Source organism: Gymnoscopelus braueri, assembly GCF_963280865.1.
Source record: "Gymnoscopelus braueri genome assembly, chromosome: 22".
Classification (NCBI taxonomy): domain Eukaryota; kingdom Metazoa; phylum Chordata; class Actinopteri; order Myctophiformes; family Myctophidae; genus Gymnoscopelus; species Gymnoscopelus braueri.
In genome coordinates this window covers 25,884,791-25,900,763 of record NC_137624.1, presented here as the reverse complement: position 1 = coordinate 25,900,763, position 15,973 = coordinate 25,884,791, and the positions used below count along the sequence as shown (strand labels likewise).

Sequence of the window (15,973 nt, the reverse complement as noted above, 5' to 3'; positions counted from 1 at the left end):
CAGTGACAATACACTGCTGTGTGTGTGGGGAGGAATAAATTGGTATAACGAATACATTGGGGAGAAAAAGGGGTAAATAGCACACAAAAAAAAAAGAAGTGAAACCGCTTTAGGAGCATTTTTCTTTGTAAGAAATAGGGACATTTTGGAAGCCAAGTGCGGGTGTGATATAAAAAAACTGTTTGACACTCATTGTCACATGACTCCCGAGATCATGTGTACATAATTTGGTGAATATTGGTATAAAAAGTAAATAAATAAAATAACTCTGCGACAAACAGTGACATTTGACGCAAACATTTTGGAATAGTTTTTAATTGGTGAGAAGATTTTTTTTTGTTTAAACTTTTTTTTGGTACGGAAACAAAAAAAGGGGATATTTACTCGCGACCCAAAACGTGGGTCCAGACCTACTATTTTGGGAAAACAGTGTTCTGGACAAGCCACAGACGGGAGAGGGAGGAGCTAGCAACTGCTATGTAACGGCAATGAGTTGCAATAGTCCAGCCGGGAGGAAATGAAAGCATGAATCACTTTCTTCATATCAGAGAGAAGAGACTTGGACTTGGTTTTGTCTGTCTGTCAGTCTGACTGAGTTAGAAAACACTTCCCTTTACAACAGAGTTGATGTGCTTGTCAAATTTCACAACACACCAAGATTTTTTTTTACATGTGGTTTAGTGAAGGAAGACAGTGGTCCAAGGGAGGAACATACGGTATATCATTAATGCTGTCAGGGGGAGTAGAATAGAACATTCTCCATTGTATTATCACTTAGCAAAAGAAAAGTTGATTATTTACAATTTGTGAGGACTGTGGGGTCAATAATTGACCTATTGTATAGGCTGAACAGCAGCGTGTTTAAAATAAAATTGACCATGACAGCTGTTCATTCTTTAGACAAGATGCCTATCATCTTGTCAAAAGATGCCTAGCCCAAACTGTCAAAAATCTCTCTTAACCCATTAAGACCTGGAACTGTGTCATTTTTAGATTTGAGCTAAAAAGCATTATTTTACACTTAAGGCTATTCAAAAATAGCAGATATACAAGCTCATAGCGCGGCACCGAGTGCCGCGCTATGAGCTTGTGTATCTGCTATTTTTGAAAAATCGTGAAAATGTGTGCAAATCTTTGAATATATATATGTTTAAAGCGAACATTTTTAACTCAAATCTTTGCTTCTGGGGGGTCCCTGGAACTAAATATTTTGATGGGGGTCCGCGGCCAAATACATATAAATTTGGGTGGTCCTTGACATGAAAAAGATTGAGCACCACTGATATAGAAACATACGTTTTTCAGAATAATGTTGGGATTTAGGAGACATGTAGAATCGGCTTCAGGTCTCAATGGGTTAAGGAGGCGAGGTACAGTATATCACGCGAGCAGGCTGTGGGTTTCATATGGGAAACTACAGTACTTCCAGTAAACAAGGGAGGGACAGAGGCTTAGACTGACATAATCATTAGTAGAAGATGAGATGCAGGATCTAATGTCAGCTAACGATCAACAACTTAAATGTAAGAAAATGTTGGGGACACATTCAAGGCTGGCAGTAACCGGAGGATTAAGTATTACATTTACAGAGTCAAAAATGACTTTGGGCATTTGAAATGTTTTGGGACTGATATATACACATGTAGAAAGATAAGTAGCTCCAGCAGTTTTAACAGCATTTTGACATGTAGTCAAACTCTCTTAGAATGTTGCAAGATACTTAGTTTTTTAACTATCCATTAGATTTTAACGACTGCAAATTCCACTACAAATGTGTCATATTTTCTAATCTTTCTTTGACCTGGTATTGCAATGTCTTTCACTCACTAAAATATTCAAGTTCTAAAGTTCTATGGCTTCAGTCTGATGATGAGAAACTGCAGGAAATAAATAACTAGAAACAGGGTTGGCTAGCCAGGGAAAACTTTGGAAGTCAATCATCACTCCAGAGATAATGTGTACTGATTTACAGTGGTGTAAAGTAACTAAGTACATGTAATCAAGTATTGTACTTAAGTACACATTTGAGTCATCTTTACTTTACTGGAGTATTTCAAATTTTCTATACTTTTACTTCTACTCCACTACATCTCAGAGGCAAATATTACCCAGAATAATATTCCACTACAATTATTTGAAAACTTTAGTTACTAGTTACTTTGTAGATTTTGATTATTATAAAAAATATATATATACATTAACCACTTTAGCCTTTTTTATACTTTTATTTTCAAAAGATTTGTATGCATATTGAACTTGGGACAAATGGGACATAATGCATAATGAGTCATTTTCCTTTTGGTACTGAAGTACATTTTAAATACCAGATTTTCACTTGTAACTTAGTATTTCTAGATTGTGGTATTGATAAGTAAAACATTTGAGTACTTCTTCCACCATTGCTGATTTACGTAAGTAACCGACTCGCAGGAACCAAAAACAATCTCTGCCTCCTGCCATCCCGTCCTGGCGAAGATAATACAGTCAAACAGACGTGACTTACTTGGTCCAATTTTTTTATAGGGTTCAACTGGCATTTCTTCTTTGAGGTCATCCACAGGTAAAATAACCTGTTGGTGTTCATATGGGTCTGAGGAGAGCAAGAAAGACCATAATATCATTAAAAACTACCCCGTGTTTATGCAGATATACTATTATTTTTTCCCGGTAAAAAGAACAAATAAGTTATAGCCATTTACTATTAACACTTAAAGGATCTACACCATCAATTTAAAAAATAATGATAATATTTAATATCATATTGTTTATGTCCCTCAAACGTTTTTCAAAAGGTTTGAGCCTAAATCAAGCCTCAGATATACTCATTCCAACTAACTTCTCTCTGGCTTATAAAGCACTTTCACCTGCAATACCACATTGTCCTGTTTGGCACGGGGCGCTATTGAGCCAGTTTGTATGCATGTTATCTCCTGGTTCTGTGTGGAAAAAGTAAAAAAATAAAAATAAGGAATTTAAAATAAAAATAACGATTTTTTTTTTTTGTTTTGTTTTGGTTGGAACTGAAAAACGGGAGGTATTGTACCCTGACGTGACGTCACGTCACGTCACGTCAGGGTGCAAATCAGTTTGGCCTGTTTTGAGACAAGAAAACCCCAGATTTGCTGTGAAAGCCTGAGTGTTCAAACTGGGGTATTTTTGGGGATAGAAGAGAGGTAGGGGAGACCAAAAACACACAAAAAGAAGAAAAAGTTCAAATTCATGGTGTAGGTCCCTTTAAAGGGATAGTTCACCAAAATAATTACTTTTTTTCTATATATTAGTCACCCCATGGAGACTTGAATTCATGGATATTTTTTTGGTTTTGTCGCATTCCTAAGCCAATAATTTGATGACCAGCGGACCGGTAGGCAGCGGTTCTGGTAGGAGACACAAAGGAGACTCTTTGTGTCTCCTACCGGAACCGCTGCCGGTCATCAAATTATTGGCTTCGGAATGCGACAAAAACAAAAGAATATCCATGAATTCAAGTCTCCATGGGGGTGACTAATCTGTAGAAAAAAAGTCATTTTGGGGGTGAACTATCCCTTAAGCCCTACCTCATAAATAGCTAAGATAGCCGATCTACAAGCTCACAACGCGTCGTGGCACGCTGCGAGCTTGTAGATCTTCTATTTTTGCCATTGTTTAAATGTGAAAACTGGCCAAAAACAGACGCCATGGTCAAAGTGAGTGCAGCAAATGATCAATAAAGCAAGCTCACCTTAAAAAGTCTAGGTAAAAAATTCAACCAATCTGGCCATGAATTAGATTAAAAGAGTAATTACCATCGACTGCATGCAGATCTCGGTGCTCCTGGAAGCAGCTGTAGTACTTGTACTTCTTGCCACAGATGTCACAGGAGTAGCGGAAGTTATCTACAGTTGGGACATGACACAAAGAGACACACAGTTTTGTTTCTGTGACTCATAGTTTGTCTACAGCAGGGGTCTTCAACCTTCAGCTTTTCCAGGCCAAGGACCCCCCCTAGCTGAGAGAGAGATGAAGCAGGAACGGACCCCCACTATATTGTAGAAAATTGTGTTTCAGATTAAACCTTTTTTTGTATTTTTTTATTTTTACTGCTCTTTTTTCCCCTCTACACCCAGACCTATACCTCTTTGCCAAAAAAATAGCCAATCTACAAGCTTGTAGATCTGCTATTTTTGGCTAAAGTTCTCCTCAGAAAAGGGATGCTAGGGTTGAAGTGGTTCATGTAAAAAAAAAAAAAAATCCTATCACACAAAGATTTGGCGGCCCCCCCTGTAGTAACTCTGAGGACACCCTAGGGGTCCCGGACCGCCTGTTGAAGACCCCTGGTCTTACAGTGGTTCTCAACCTTTTCTGGATCAGGGCCCACTTGACAATCCTGATAGTGTTCATGGACCACCCATCAATTCCATGAGTTGCACTAAAATGTTTATATTGAACATCTAACTATATCTTGTAAAGTTGTGTCACAACTATTCATGGACTGTTAAGATGTGCCTGTTAAACAACAACAACTAACCTGCAACAGCTTCTCCTTTTTAGTGACTGATGGGGATTTTTTTTTAAATGGATACTCTGTAGGTATATAGAAATAAAGTCAGAGAAGCTAAAGGCTAACATCGTTACTGTCGGGCAGCAACCTCTAAACTCCATATTCAAACTTCTTGTGTTTTTTCGTAAACACCCTACTTGATCATACTACAGCGTCACACAAAAATAGCAGATCTGCAAGCTCGAAACGCGAGATCGATCAGACAGAATAGATCAAATACAGGGCAGCCATTACATATTAACAGCATAAGATGGGATACAATAATAGTCATTAGAATTTATAAGATTAGATTGAGACACGCCATCATTGCCATGGAGGTTCTATCAAATCCCTGGAAAATAAATTGGGGTTATAAAGAGCAATAAAAAGCAAATTTTACTTCACATTATAATTTTTTCCCATAGTAACACGTTATCTGCAGACAGACAGTGTTCAGCCACTCTGGCCTGGCTAAGTTTGTAGAGGGGTGAGATAGGACAGGGGGAGAAAGGGAAGCAGATTATCTCTACATAAAAGGAGTTCTCGACATCCGCTGCTGCTATATAAAGCAGACGGTGTGACATGGAGGGAGGTATTGTATATAGGCCCGCATGGCAGCCAGTCGGCACAAATGAATGACTGAAGAGATCCTTGACACAAATCCAGTGGAATGAGCCACTGACTTGACTGAAAAAAAAAGAAGCACCACGACACTGACAAACTTGTCACGGAGGCAGGTGGAGAGGGTATTGCTCCAAAACGGCATGTTGTTGCTGTCGGGTAGTAGCCTCATACTAGGGCTGACCTTCAATTATTTTTTTTAAGTCAAAGCTTCTGGGCCTAATCAGGAGAAAGTACCCATTTATCAGCTTCATTATAGTGTCCAATTTTGTCTGCTCGTTTCTTTGTGTCATCATTTCCAATTTGACTTGTTTATCCTGTGTTCTGTGTTCCCTCTCCTGATTGGATAAAATTGGTATCCCAACCTGGAATAGCATTTTCTGTTTAATCAAGAGCTGGAGGGACGGGGAGACCCCTCTTACTGAACATACAAACACTCTATATCAATTAGTACTATCAGAATCTAAAGCAATTTAACAATTATTTTAACAAAAATAATGTAAAAAAAAAATTTAAACTTTAAGTTTAAATTTCAAACATGATTAGAAATAAGATTAGAAATGACAAAAATTGCCGATCTTCAAGCTCACAATCTGTAGATAAGCCTATCTACAGATTGTGAGCTTGAAGATCGGCAATTTTCTCTGCTTTGGCGTGACACTATCGTACGACGGAGTAGAGCATTAATTTCCCCCATAAAAAACATCTATTGAAATATGGAGATACATTTTTTTTTACCTGACAGCGACTGACTAAATGCCAACTGGAGGCTATTCTTTCAACTGGTGTCATGCATCAAAACACACACACGTCTGATTGGATAAGCATTTACTATGGTCACTGATTCCTTTCTCTTAATATTGGAAAACATGTTAAAAGGCAGGATTCCCACACATTGTAACAAGGAATTTTCAACACTTTTCCATAACTTTTACAAAGTATTTTGAGGCTTTTTCACCTGTATGCTATCAATGCCCCAAGACAGACTGGAGAGAAGGTGTAATCACGATGTAAAATGTTGCTATTATTTTTAGCAGCAGATATATTAGCAGCAGATATTTCACATAATGTTAGACATGTTTTGGGATTTTTTTTAACTCTTTCAGTGCCAAGAGTATTTTCATAAAGTACTCCCCCAGTGCCAGCAATTTGCGTTTTTTTTCTTTTTTTAATTTTGTAATTTTTCATTCAAATAAATGATCTGATTGGGTTTTTAAACCCATAATACAGTTCTACCAGTAGAGAGCAACAAATCGGCACATTGATGACCTCGCTGGCTCACTCACCCCCTCCCAATCAGGCTCACGTCATATCCGGTCATAACCGGATGTTGACATTTTCGACAATCGTTGATCGCGCTACATTACGATGCGATACACGACTACGATGACTGATCGTCACCCAGACCAAAGAGAGTAGACGTGGACCTCTCCGTTCGCTTTTTATACCGTGTGAAAAACCGTGACTTTCCCTATTCTGGCCGAAAATCACCGGAGAAAAACAACGTGACCCGGGAAATGATTTTTTTTTTTACATCCGGCTCCGGGTGAGTCTGAAGGAGTCAGGAAGCGAAAGTGATCATGAAAAATAAACAGAATAGCGCGACCACAGTCAAAAGTAAAAAACTCGGGATTTCTCGTGCTGGCACTGAGGGTACTCGGGAAAAACTCGGGATATCTCGGGGCGTGGCACTGAGAGAGTTAATGAACAAAATCAATAGCCAAAAACACTGTATAACATTTCCTAAAAGAATGTGATTAATTCCAAACCTTTTCCACACCTGGAAAGTTTTTCTAATTTCAAAATAATTCCAGGAATTTCATGACCGTGGGAACCCTGTAAAGGAGTAGTAGACCCAAAAACATACTTGTTTTCAATCAATTACACACCCCATGAAGCCTTGAATTCATGGAGATGTTTTTGTCGCATTCCTGAGCCAATAATTTGATGACCGGGTCATCGGTCAGTAGGAGACTCAGTAGGAGACTCTTTGAGTCTCCGCCCGTCATCAAATTATTGGCTTAGGAATGCGACAAAAACAAAACAAATCTCCATGAATTCAAGGCTTCATGGGGTGTGTATGAATGAATAGTCTCGCGTGGCCAGACTGTTGCCTCCCACAATTTTCAAATGTTTCCGGTCATGCAGTCTGGGACTCGGAAGCCTCCTCACCACTTCCGTTTCGTCTTTACAGTCGCGCAAATCTATCCTGATATAAATCAAAATAATTTAAGTATATTTAGCTTGCTGCTTAGCAGAAATGGAAATTAAAAAATAAAATGTAAAGATATTTTACAATATATTTTCGTGAACGGAAGTGCCAGCTTCCGCTCTCGGATTTCGGGAGGTGTAGTTCCAGACTCTATATAGCATTCGGAGATTGTGGAATAGTTGTCTGGCTACGCGAGACTAATGATTGAATGAATAAGTTTGTATCTCTCAATATGTTTGTGTCTTGCTGCCTTTCAGAGCCCATCCCTCACAGGATTATTCAGACACAATTTAAAGAACACAGTTTTTCCCAGTGCCAACATGCAGAGTGCACAAATAAATACCACACACTATACATGACTCTCTGAGTCATGTATAGTGTGGATGTATAGTCTGAGTGGATAAAACTATCAAGGGGGAGTTTGCCTCTGCCATCTAGAATTGGCTTGCATTTTGTCACCGTCAGGTGGAAACCTCATACTGCATGTCCAAAACCATTCCTCTGTTATTATTATTCGTATTAATTAGTGAAAATAGCCGATCTACAAGCTCAAGCTGTTGTGAACTTGTAGATGTGCTATTTTCTCTTGTATGATGAAGTACAGTAGGGCATTCATTTACGAAAAGTTGAAATATGGTTTCTGCCAGACAGCAACGATTTGCAAAGTCCAACACTGCCAAAATGTTAGTGCCAATTTGTAAAATGTGCAAAACATGTCATGGTGAACCACATGAGAACAGTGGTTAACCATTTACAAAGGGAAGCATGCATAGTAACTGTAAAAACTAACTTTGGTATCAATATTAGTAAAATATTGTTGCTTAAATACTTAGGAAATACTGTTATGAGTTTGGAAAATAACATAACATGATCTGTTGGCCATATCCCCCACCACGCCTACTTGAAGAACTTTTCTGTCATTTTATGTTCCATAATGATTATAGTCTTGTTGAGTGAACAGGGCAAAAGTTAACTTGCACACAAAAAAATCCTGAGTCTTCATTTAACCCAAATGGACCCTAAAGAGGATTTTACCGTGTATACATTCAAAACTGTATCACCGTGGTGTAAACTAGCCAACTATGAGATTCTCAGGGGGAAATAATCAGGTGTAATGCATTTATTTAGAAATACAGGGGGAACAATGAATACATACTTGGCCTCATTAACATTTAAATTCTAAATGTCAAGAAAGCCCCAGTGTGTGTGTGTGTGTGTGTGTGTGTGTGTGTGTGTGTGTGTGTGTGTGTGTGTGTGTGTAGTAGATGAATGTCCAGAGGTAGACTCACTGTTAGGTGTTGGGGGAGGTCCATCTCCAACCATGATTTCTGACTCTGCAGTGAGATGAGGAGACAAAAACAAAGAGTTGCAATCACAGAGAACAATGTGATAAGATGAACGCTACGGTTTGTGTTACTCAAGACCTGAGGCCAATTGTACAAATGCCTTCTAAATAAGTGCTCCTTCAACTTTTTTGTGCCAAGGACCCCCAAAATGATATGCATTTGCTCGCGGACCCCCCCAGAAGAGAAGATTTGTGTTAAAAAAAACGCAAAATTATTCAACACTTTCACAATTTTTCCAAAATGTTCAAAAATAGCAGATGTACAAGCTCGCAGCACAAAGTGCCGTGCTGTGAGCTTGTATATCTGCTATTTTTGAGAACCAATGTTCTAAACCACTGTTCTAAATAAATCCGAAGAGTTTTTTGAAAAACCTTTGTTGCTTTATATACTGTAGCTAAAACCAAAAATGTCCCGGTTTTAACAGGCTAACAGCACACAAAACCAAAGTCTCACATTGTGATGATTCAGTTTTAACATTAAAACCATGGGGCAAAAACTAAACTACCGGTAAACAAAAACAAGATACAAGCTGGGCTCAGACTGCAGTGCCCCAACCAACCTGGTTGAGGCAACCAGCCAACCAACCAACGAACCTGGTTGAGGCAACCAGCCAACCAACCAACCAACCTGGTTGGGGCCAGGGTTGCCAGATCTGCTTATTATAATTTCCACGCAATATTTTATTTGAAAATAGCCGATCTACAAGCTGCGACGCGTTGTGAGCTTGTAGATCTGCTATTTTCAAATAGCTGATGTATATGTTAAAGTGCTCATGTGGCCCATAGTCGCTTCTTTTGGGCTGGTTTTCCTAGACCTGGTTGCTTGTTTCTCTTACAGAATCTGGCAACACTGGTTAAGGGGCACCTGTTCGTGGTTTCCCACCCACGAACTGCGGCCAATTGTGTCTGTTGGCACGGCCGGGCCGAGCCGGATGCACCGCGGAGGAGTTGAGCCCATATAGTGTCTGCCATGGTGGGCGGGAGTTTTACCACTGCACCGCCCGAGAGCACAAATCAAATTCTGTCAAAAATACACGAGTCACGTAAAGGTGGCATATAAATTTAGACGCATACTTTATATGCCACTAGAACAGGATTTTGTTAACCCATTAAGACCGGGAACGCATCTGTGTCATTTTTAGATTTCTTTGGGCTATTCAAAAATAGCAGATCTACAAGAGCATAACGCCGCGCTATGTTTTGTGCAAATCTTTGAAATGAATATATATATTTTCAAGCAAACATTTTTAACTCATGTTACAACTTCTGGGGGGTCCCTGGAACAAAATATTTTGAGATGAGGGGGAGTCCACGGCCAAATACCTATCATTTTGGGTGGTCCTTGACATGAAAAAGTTTGAGAACCACTGATATTACAGGAACATACGTTATTTAAAAAAAACTGTTAGGATTTACAAGACATTTGTAGAATCCCTAGAAGCAAAGATTTGAGTTACAAATGTTCGCTTTGAAAATATATATATTCAAAGATTTGTAAGATTTTCCCCCAAAATAGCAGATCTACAAGCTCGTAGCGCGGCACCGAGAGCCTGTAGATCTGCTATTTTTAAATGGCCAAAGAAATAAAAAAATGACACAGATGCGTTCCCGGCTTGAATGGGTTAAAAATAGATAGCGTCATGACTCAATTATTCTGTGGCATTCCACAAACAGCCCCATATGCCGTCTGAAAAAGACGTGTCTTACCTCGGTGTGCCCTGACATGTGTCTGAAAACAGTTGTAGTACTTGTACTTTTTCCCACATACCCCGCACACATAGGAACCTGTGTGAAAAGGCAAAAAGCACATTGCAGAGAGCGTTATAATCAATGTGTAAAGCCTTGAGTTATACTTGGTTTGCGCGTCTTGTCGCGCACCGAATCTGAACCCCGTCTGCCACCTCACAATGTGTCTCGCTGCGACATCGTGAGCTTGTAGATGGGCTAGTTTCAGTGTGCGACACGGGCACACCAGGCTTATCTCCAAATACACCGTCTCCATATCAAATAATACACATATTTTAGGATGATTTAGCTAGCACACTGGGTCCAACTTCTCTGCTTAGATAAAAAGTCATTACTGTTTTAGGAAAAAAAGCACACTTTGAAATGGACAAATTTGGCTTTAGGATGGACAAGGCCCAGCAGCGCTGGTCCACTATGTACTGGCAGGCAGCCATTGAGGCTAATGGTCTAGGGTCTAAATAAAGCTGTTGTTAAAGTCATGCCATAAAACATATGCCCTTTTTTTAATTGCATCATGCCAATCATGGCCTAAATCGTATAACGTAGGTAGATAGAGCATACTAGGGTAATTTTAAATAGTCTAGTAAAAATAGACAGTTTTAAATAGTATGCTTTAAACTAATTTGATAGCATTTTGAGCCAATTAATCTTCTCCAGCGACCAAGATTCATCAAGGTTTGTTAGTGTCAGTTTGGGCAGACGGCACTCTTGAAAGAAAGCACTCCTGCTCTTACTAAATTAATTTTATGCAATGATATAACTATACACATATATATATGTATACTGATAATGTCACCTGGCATACAGTGTCAACACCACTGGCATTGTAAATATCGCACACACAAAAAGAGCTTGGTGAAAGTGTGCCGCAATGTTCATGCTGCACAAATGAACCCTCCAAACAACTAGACTTAAAAAGAAACCTAATCTAATACCACCTCGTGAAGAGACCTGGGTTTAGCTTTTATCATTGGGGTGTGAATCCACTTCCAGTGTTCACATGGGGCCAGAAGAGTTTGAAGGTCACCATGGAATGTTACAGCATAGTTGGTTCTAAATAAGGACGTAATGCAAAAAAAAGGAAGAGATCTGAGGTGTGAGTTAACCAGGGAGATAAATGTGCTCCTCCAAAACTCTTCAGGGTCAGTCAGTCATGTTTGGACAAGACAGAGAAGACAGACAAATGACTGTATTCTCACACACACAGAGAGACAGACACACACACACACACACACACACACACACACACCTATGCATGAGTCTGTGTTCTTCGTTGGGGGAGCAGAACCAAGCAGGGCAAACATACCCTGGGTCTGAGGTCCGCGGTCATTTCCTCCTATGACCACACAGATCTCGGCAGGGTTGGCATCCCCCACTTTCCCGTTACTGGCCATGGGAATCACGGGTGGCCTAGTGGGAGTCACGGGAGATACGGGAGACACAGGAGAAGACACGGGAGACGCGGGAGTCTCGGGCTCTTTCTTCAGTGTGACAGGCATCAGTGTGACAGGCCCAGTGGTGGGACTGGTGGTGGCGCCGTCAGTAGCAGCAGCGATGGCCGAGACGGTAGCTACGGCTGGGACAGGTGAGGAGGAGGAGGAGGGGCCATCTCTGGCCCCGCCTCCTGTATCCACCGGCTCTTTTTTCCCAGGACTGGGTGCCTCTGGAGCACTCATAACTCAGCAGCCTCCTCTGGGCCAGTGCTACTGCAAAGGAGAGGGGAGAAAAAAAGGGGGGACAGTGAGATAAAAGCAGTGGTTCTGAAACTTTTTCGTGCAAACGGACGACCCCCAAATTGATATATATTTGGTCACGGACCCACCCAAAAAGGTTTTGTGCCAGACCCCCCCAAGAAGAGAAGGTTTATGTAAAAAAAAATCAAAATTATTCGAAAGTTTACAAATATTTTCAATAAAAAAAAAAATGGTTAAAACATAGCATATGTACAAGCTCGCTGCATGGCAAGAAGCTGTGAGTCTATTTTTTTAATAGCCAAGGTATAAAGTGGTTAAAATGATTGTGATGCTACATTAAGTACTTTTGCTGTACTTAATGCTGTACTTAATGTGATATCATGATCACTAGCTGGTATATGTAGTATCTATTCCAAAACTCAAAAAATAGGACAGAAAAGTGAGGACAACCACTCTTCCCATTTTATAAAAAAAAACTAAAAAAAACAGTCACTCATGACTATAGAATGAAGAGTTTTACGGTCTTCAGAAAGCTATAGCACTGGTCCTCAACATGGGGTCCAGGGGGTCCAGTGGTTACACAGATGCTTTCCCAGTTGTAATGGGTTAAGAGCCAAAATGGATCGTTACGGTTCTGTAACTCCAATAGTGTAATATCTGGTTCCAGTGAGTTGTCTCTCAGAGTTAAGCCATTAAGACCTGGGACGCATCTGTGTCATTTTTTGATTTGAGCTAAAATGAAAAATCGAGAAAATGTGTGCAAATCTTGGAATATTTATATTTTTAAACCGAACATTTGTAACTCAAGTCTTTGCTTCTGGGGGTCCCTGGAACAACATATTTTGAGATGGGGGTCGGCGGCCAAATACATATAATTTGACTTTAAAAAGTTTGAGCACAACTGATATAGAAACATACGTTTTTCAGAAAACTGTTAGGATATTTTTTTGTGTTAAGACATTTTGTAGAATCGGAAACTCAGGCCTTAATGGTTTAAATGAACACTGAGGGTTATGCAGTGTAGGTTGGTAGTCTCAGAGATAAAACATTGTATCAAATGGGGGTCTGTGTACTAATGCATATCAAACCCGGGGGTCCTTGTAAATAAGTTGAGAATCACTGGGCTTATACCGCAGCATGCTGACAAAGAACAGAGGACAGAGAAAAGAGGAAAATAATAAATAAAGATTATGCAAATAAGCTCTGGTGTACAGTGGCTTCATTGTTTACATTTGACCTTTGATGACAATAAAATGCAGAGTGTCTTGGCACCCCAAGTGCTCTAATTTCAGAAATATCCAAATTAGACAACTTTCTATGCGGTACGGGACTATAAAGCAGCAGGGCTTTGTCAACAGAAGGTGGTCAGAATGCAACCAAGCAAAACAGAGTAATGCCAGGATGACTGATTTTAGTGGAAAGAGGGGAAATTACTCTCCTAATAATAGCAACACCAAACGGCAACAATGAGCCTTTTCATACACCAAACACACCTTTTCTTGGAAACGAACTGATGAACAACACACCTCAGCAAACAGGCACAATAATTAGCTCATGTTGACACTATTCATAAAGTAACATTTTAGATTGTTGTTTCACCTAAGACGTGATTGTTTTTTACACGAAGATCACTGCAGGTGGCTGAACAATACAATGGGTGACTGGTTACGATTAGACAACTAAGTCGAAGTCGGAGAATGATTAAGACGGCGTACAAATTAAAATATATGTCATTCAGGAGCTGTCTCGTTTCGTTTTCTGTACCTGGCACCTGCCCTTCCCAATCTTACTTTCATTTATACTGGGTGGTCACGAATAAATAAGCTCTTTGCTCGACATAATGAATCTTGTTTTGCTCTTTGCTCTTTTTTTTCTTCTTTCTTTTGCTTAAAGTCAGGATTGATGTTTTAGGGTGCGGTCACACCAAACTTTAATTCTGCCTATGCGGCAGATTCTGCCAATGCTTTTCAATGGGAACGGAGCAGTTTGTTGCCATTTGCGGATTTCTGCAAAAAAACTAAAATGCTCCGTTCCCATTGAAAAGCATTGGCAGAATCCGCCGCATAGGCAGAATTAAAGTTTGGTGTAACCGCACCGCACCCGTAGAACAGTTTTTCCAATGATTTTATTATAGTGTCTGCCTAAGAAGTGGCTAGCACTCTAGCCTCACCTAGCCTTCTGTTTATTCAAGTGGATTTCAAGGTGCAATAAGTGATTTTCTTTTGTTAAATAGCTTTATATTCTGATAGCAATCATTGCTAAGGGCGCGCTCCCACCGCACTTTTATTTTACCTCTGGGGCGGAATCTGCCAATCCTTTGTCAATGTAAATGCGTAGATTCACGCAAGAGCGGATCTTTCCACATGTCGCGCAGACCGTGCGTTTATCTGCTCTATACGACTTGTCCATTTGAAGCATATAACTGCTGGAGGCAGGAGCTGCTTTCCCCCTCTGTCCAATCGGGTGAGTCGAAAGGCGGACCGTCCCAAGATTCAGGAAGCACCATGGTGCTCAAGGCAGAAGGCGATGCGGGCTACGGGGAGGGTCCTGAAAGTGAGTGACAGGTGCGTCACTCCCGTTTTTTAGAATCCGCTGGATGCAAAAAACTGTGGCTGCGCACAACCTGCGTTTAACAGCAGCCAACCATGTTTTGGTGGGAGTGCGCCCTAAGGAGTGTTTGTTCAGTAACAGGGGTCTCCTCGTCTCTCCAGCATTTTATTAAATAGAAAATGCATTTTCGGGTCGGGATACAAATTTTATCCAGTCAAAAGAGAGAACTCATACAGAAGCATCATGTAATTGGTCCTCACTAATGCTCAATGAGTGATTATGTAATTCCATCAAAAAGTTAATCATCTCTTCGGGGCAGCCTACTGATCATTTCCACCTAGAATGATGAAAAATGGGTGATCCGTCCGAGTTATTCTGCCAACAATAAACAAGTGAAATTGGAATTGATGACTCAAAGAAATGAGCGGACATTCCGGACAAAATTGAAACTGGAACACTATAAAATATAAGCTGATGAATGTACTCTTCTGATTGGATGAAATTGACAACCCACCTGAAAACGTATTTTCTGTTTATTAAATAGACTAAGAGACGGGGAGAACCGTTATTGAACAAACACTCTATAGAGTAATGATTACGATGTGAATATAGAGCTTTAACCTTTTCACAGAAAAACGTTTGTTATAACCATAAAATATAATACTGTATGATGACTGTCTTGTACTACAGTATTATAATATCATTATAGAATGGAAAACACAATACTGTAATTACCCATGGCTAGGGTGCAAGGCATCATTTCACACTATGATGGCGTACACTACAGTGATAAAAATCAATAATTTCATTCCTTCGCTGCAGTTTTGCTGTGGTCATATTTATCATGCAATCATGAATAGTTCAATTAGTTTTAGAAGGGCTTGTTGTCAGCTTACCAATGATTTCTTTAGTCCAAGTAAATAGGCCACAAGTATGTTTCTGGTATTCAACCTCCTAAAATGTTTATGTCCACCCCCTCCCTTTTCTCTTCATTGGCTTCCGGATGCTGCCTGCCCCCAGTACTAAACACTGCTGTTGGCCTAGAAGGCAACCAAAGGCATGACACCCTCATACCTAGATGATCCAACCCTATGACCCTTCCCGCTCAGTTAGATGAGCTAACACAGGAATGCTGTTCAAGCTTTCCGTTAAACACCCTGGACAACACATCCAACACAGACTCTTCTCCCTCCTGGCTCCCAAACAGTGGAATAAACTCAGAACTGCAGACTCACTCCCATTTTCAGCCATAGTCTTAAAAGGAGTAGTTCACCCAAAAACGTGAC

At 40.1% G+C, this 15,973-nt stretch overlaps 1 protein-coding gene across 1 annotated transcript in view; it reads right to left on the bottom strand.

The window, feature by feature from the left end:
• znf618 (zinc finger protein 618) overlaps nucleotides 1-15,973 on the bottom strand; it is a 54,809-nt gene that overhangs the window by 21,867 nt on the left and 16,969 nt on the right. The window contains 5 exon segments of the mRNA XM_080420014.1: nucleotides 2,504-2,590; nucleotides 3,786-3,875; nucleotides 8,642-8,686; nucleotides 10,405-10,482; nucleotides 11,693-12,149. Of these exon segments, the coding sequence (XP_080276140.1) occupies nucleotides 2,504-2,590; nucleotides 3,786-3,875; nucleotides 8,642-8,686; nucleotides 10,405-10,482; nucleotides 11,693-12,119 (727 nt within the window). The 5' untranslated portion in view covers nucleotides 12,120-12,149.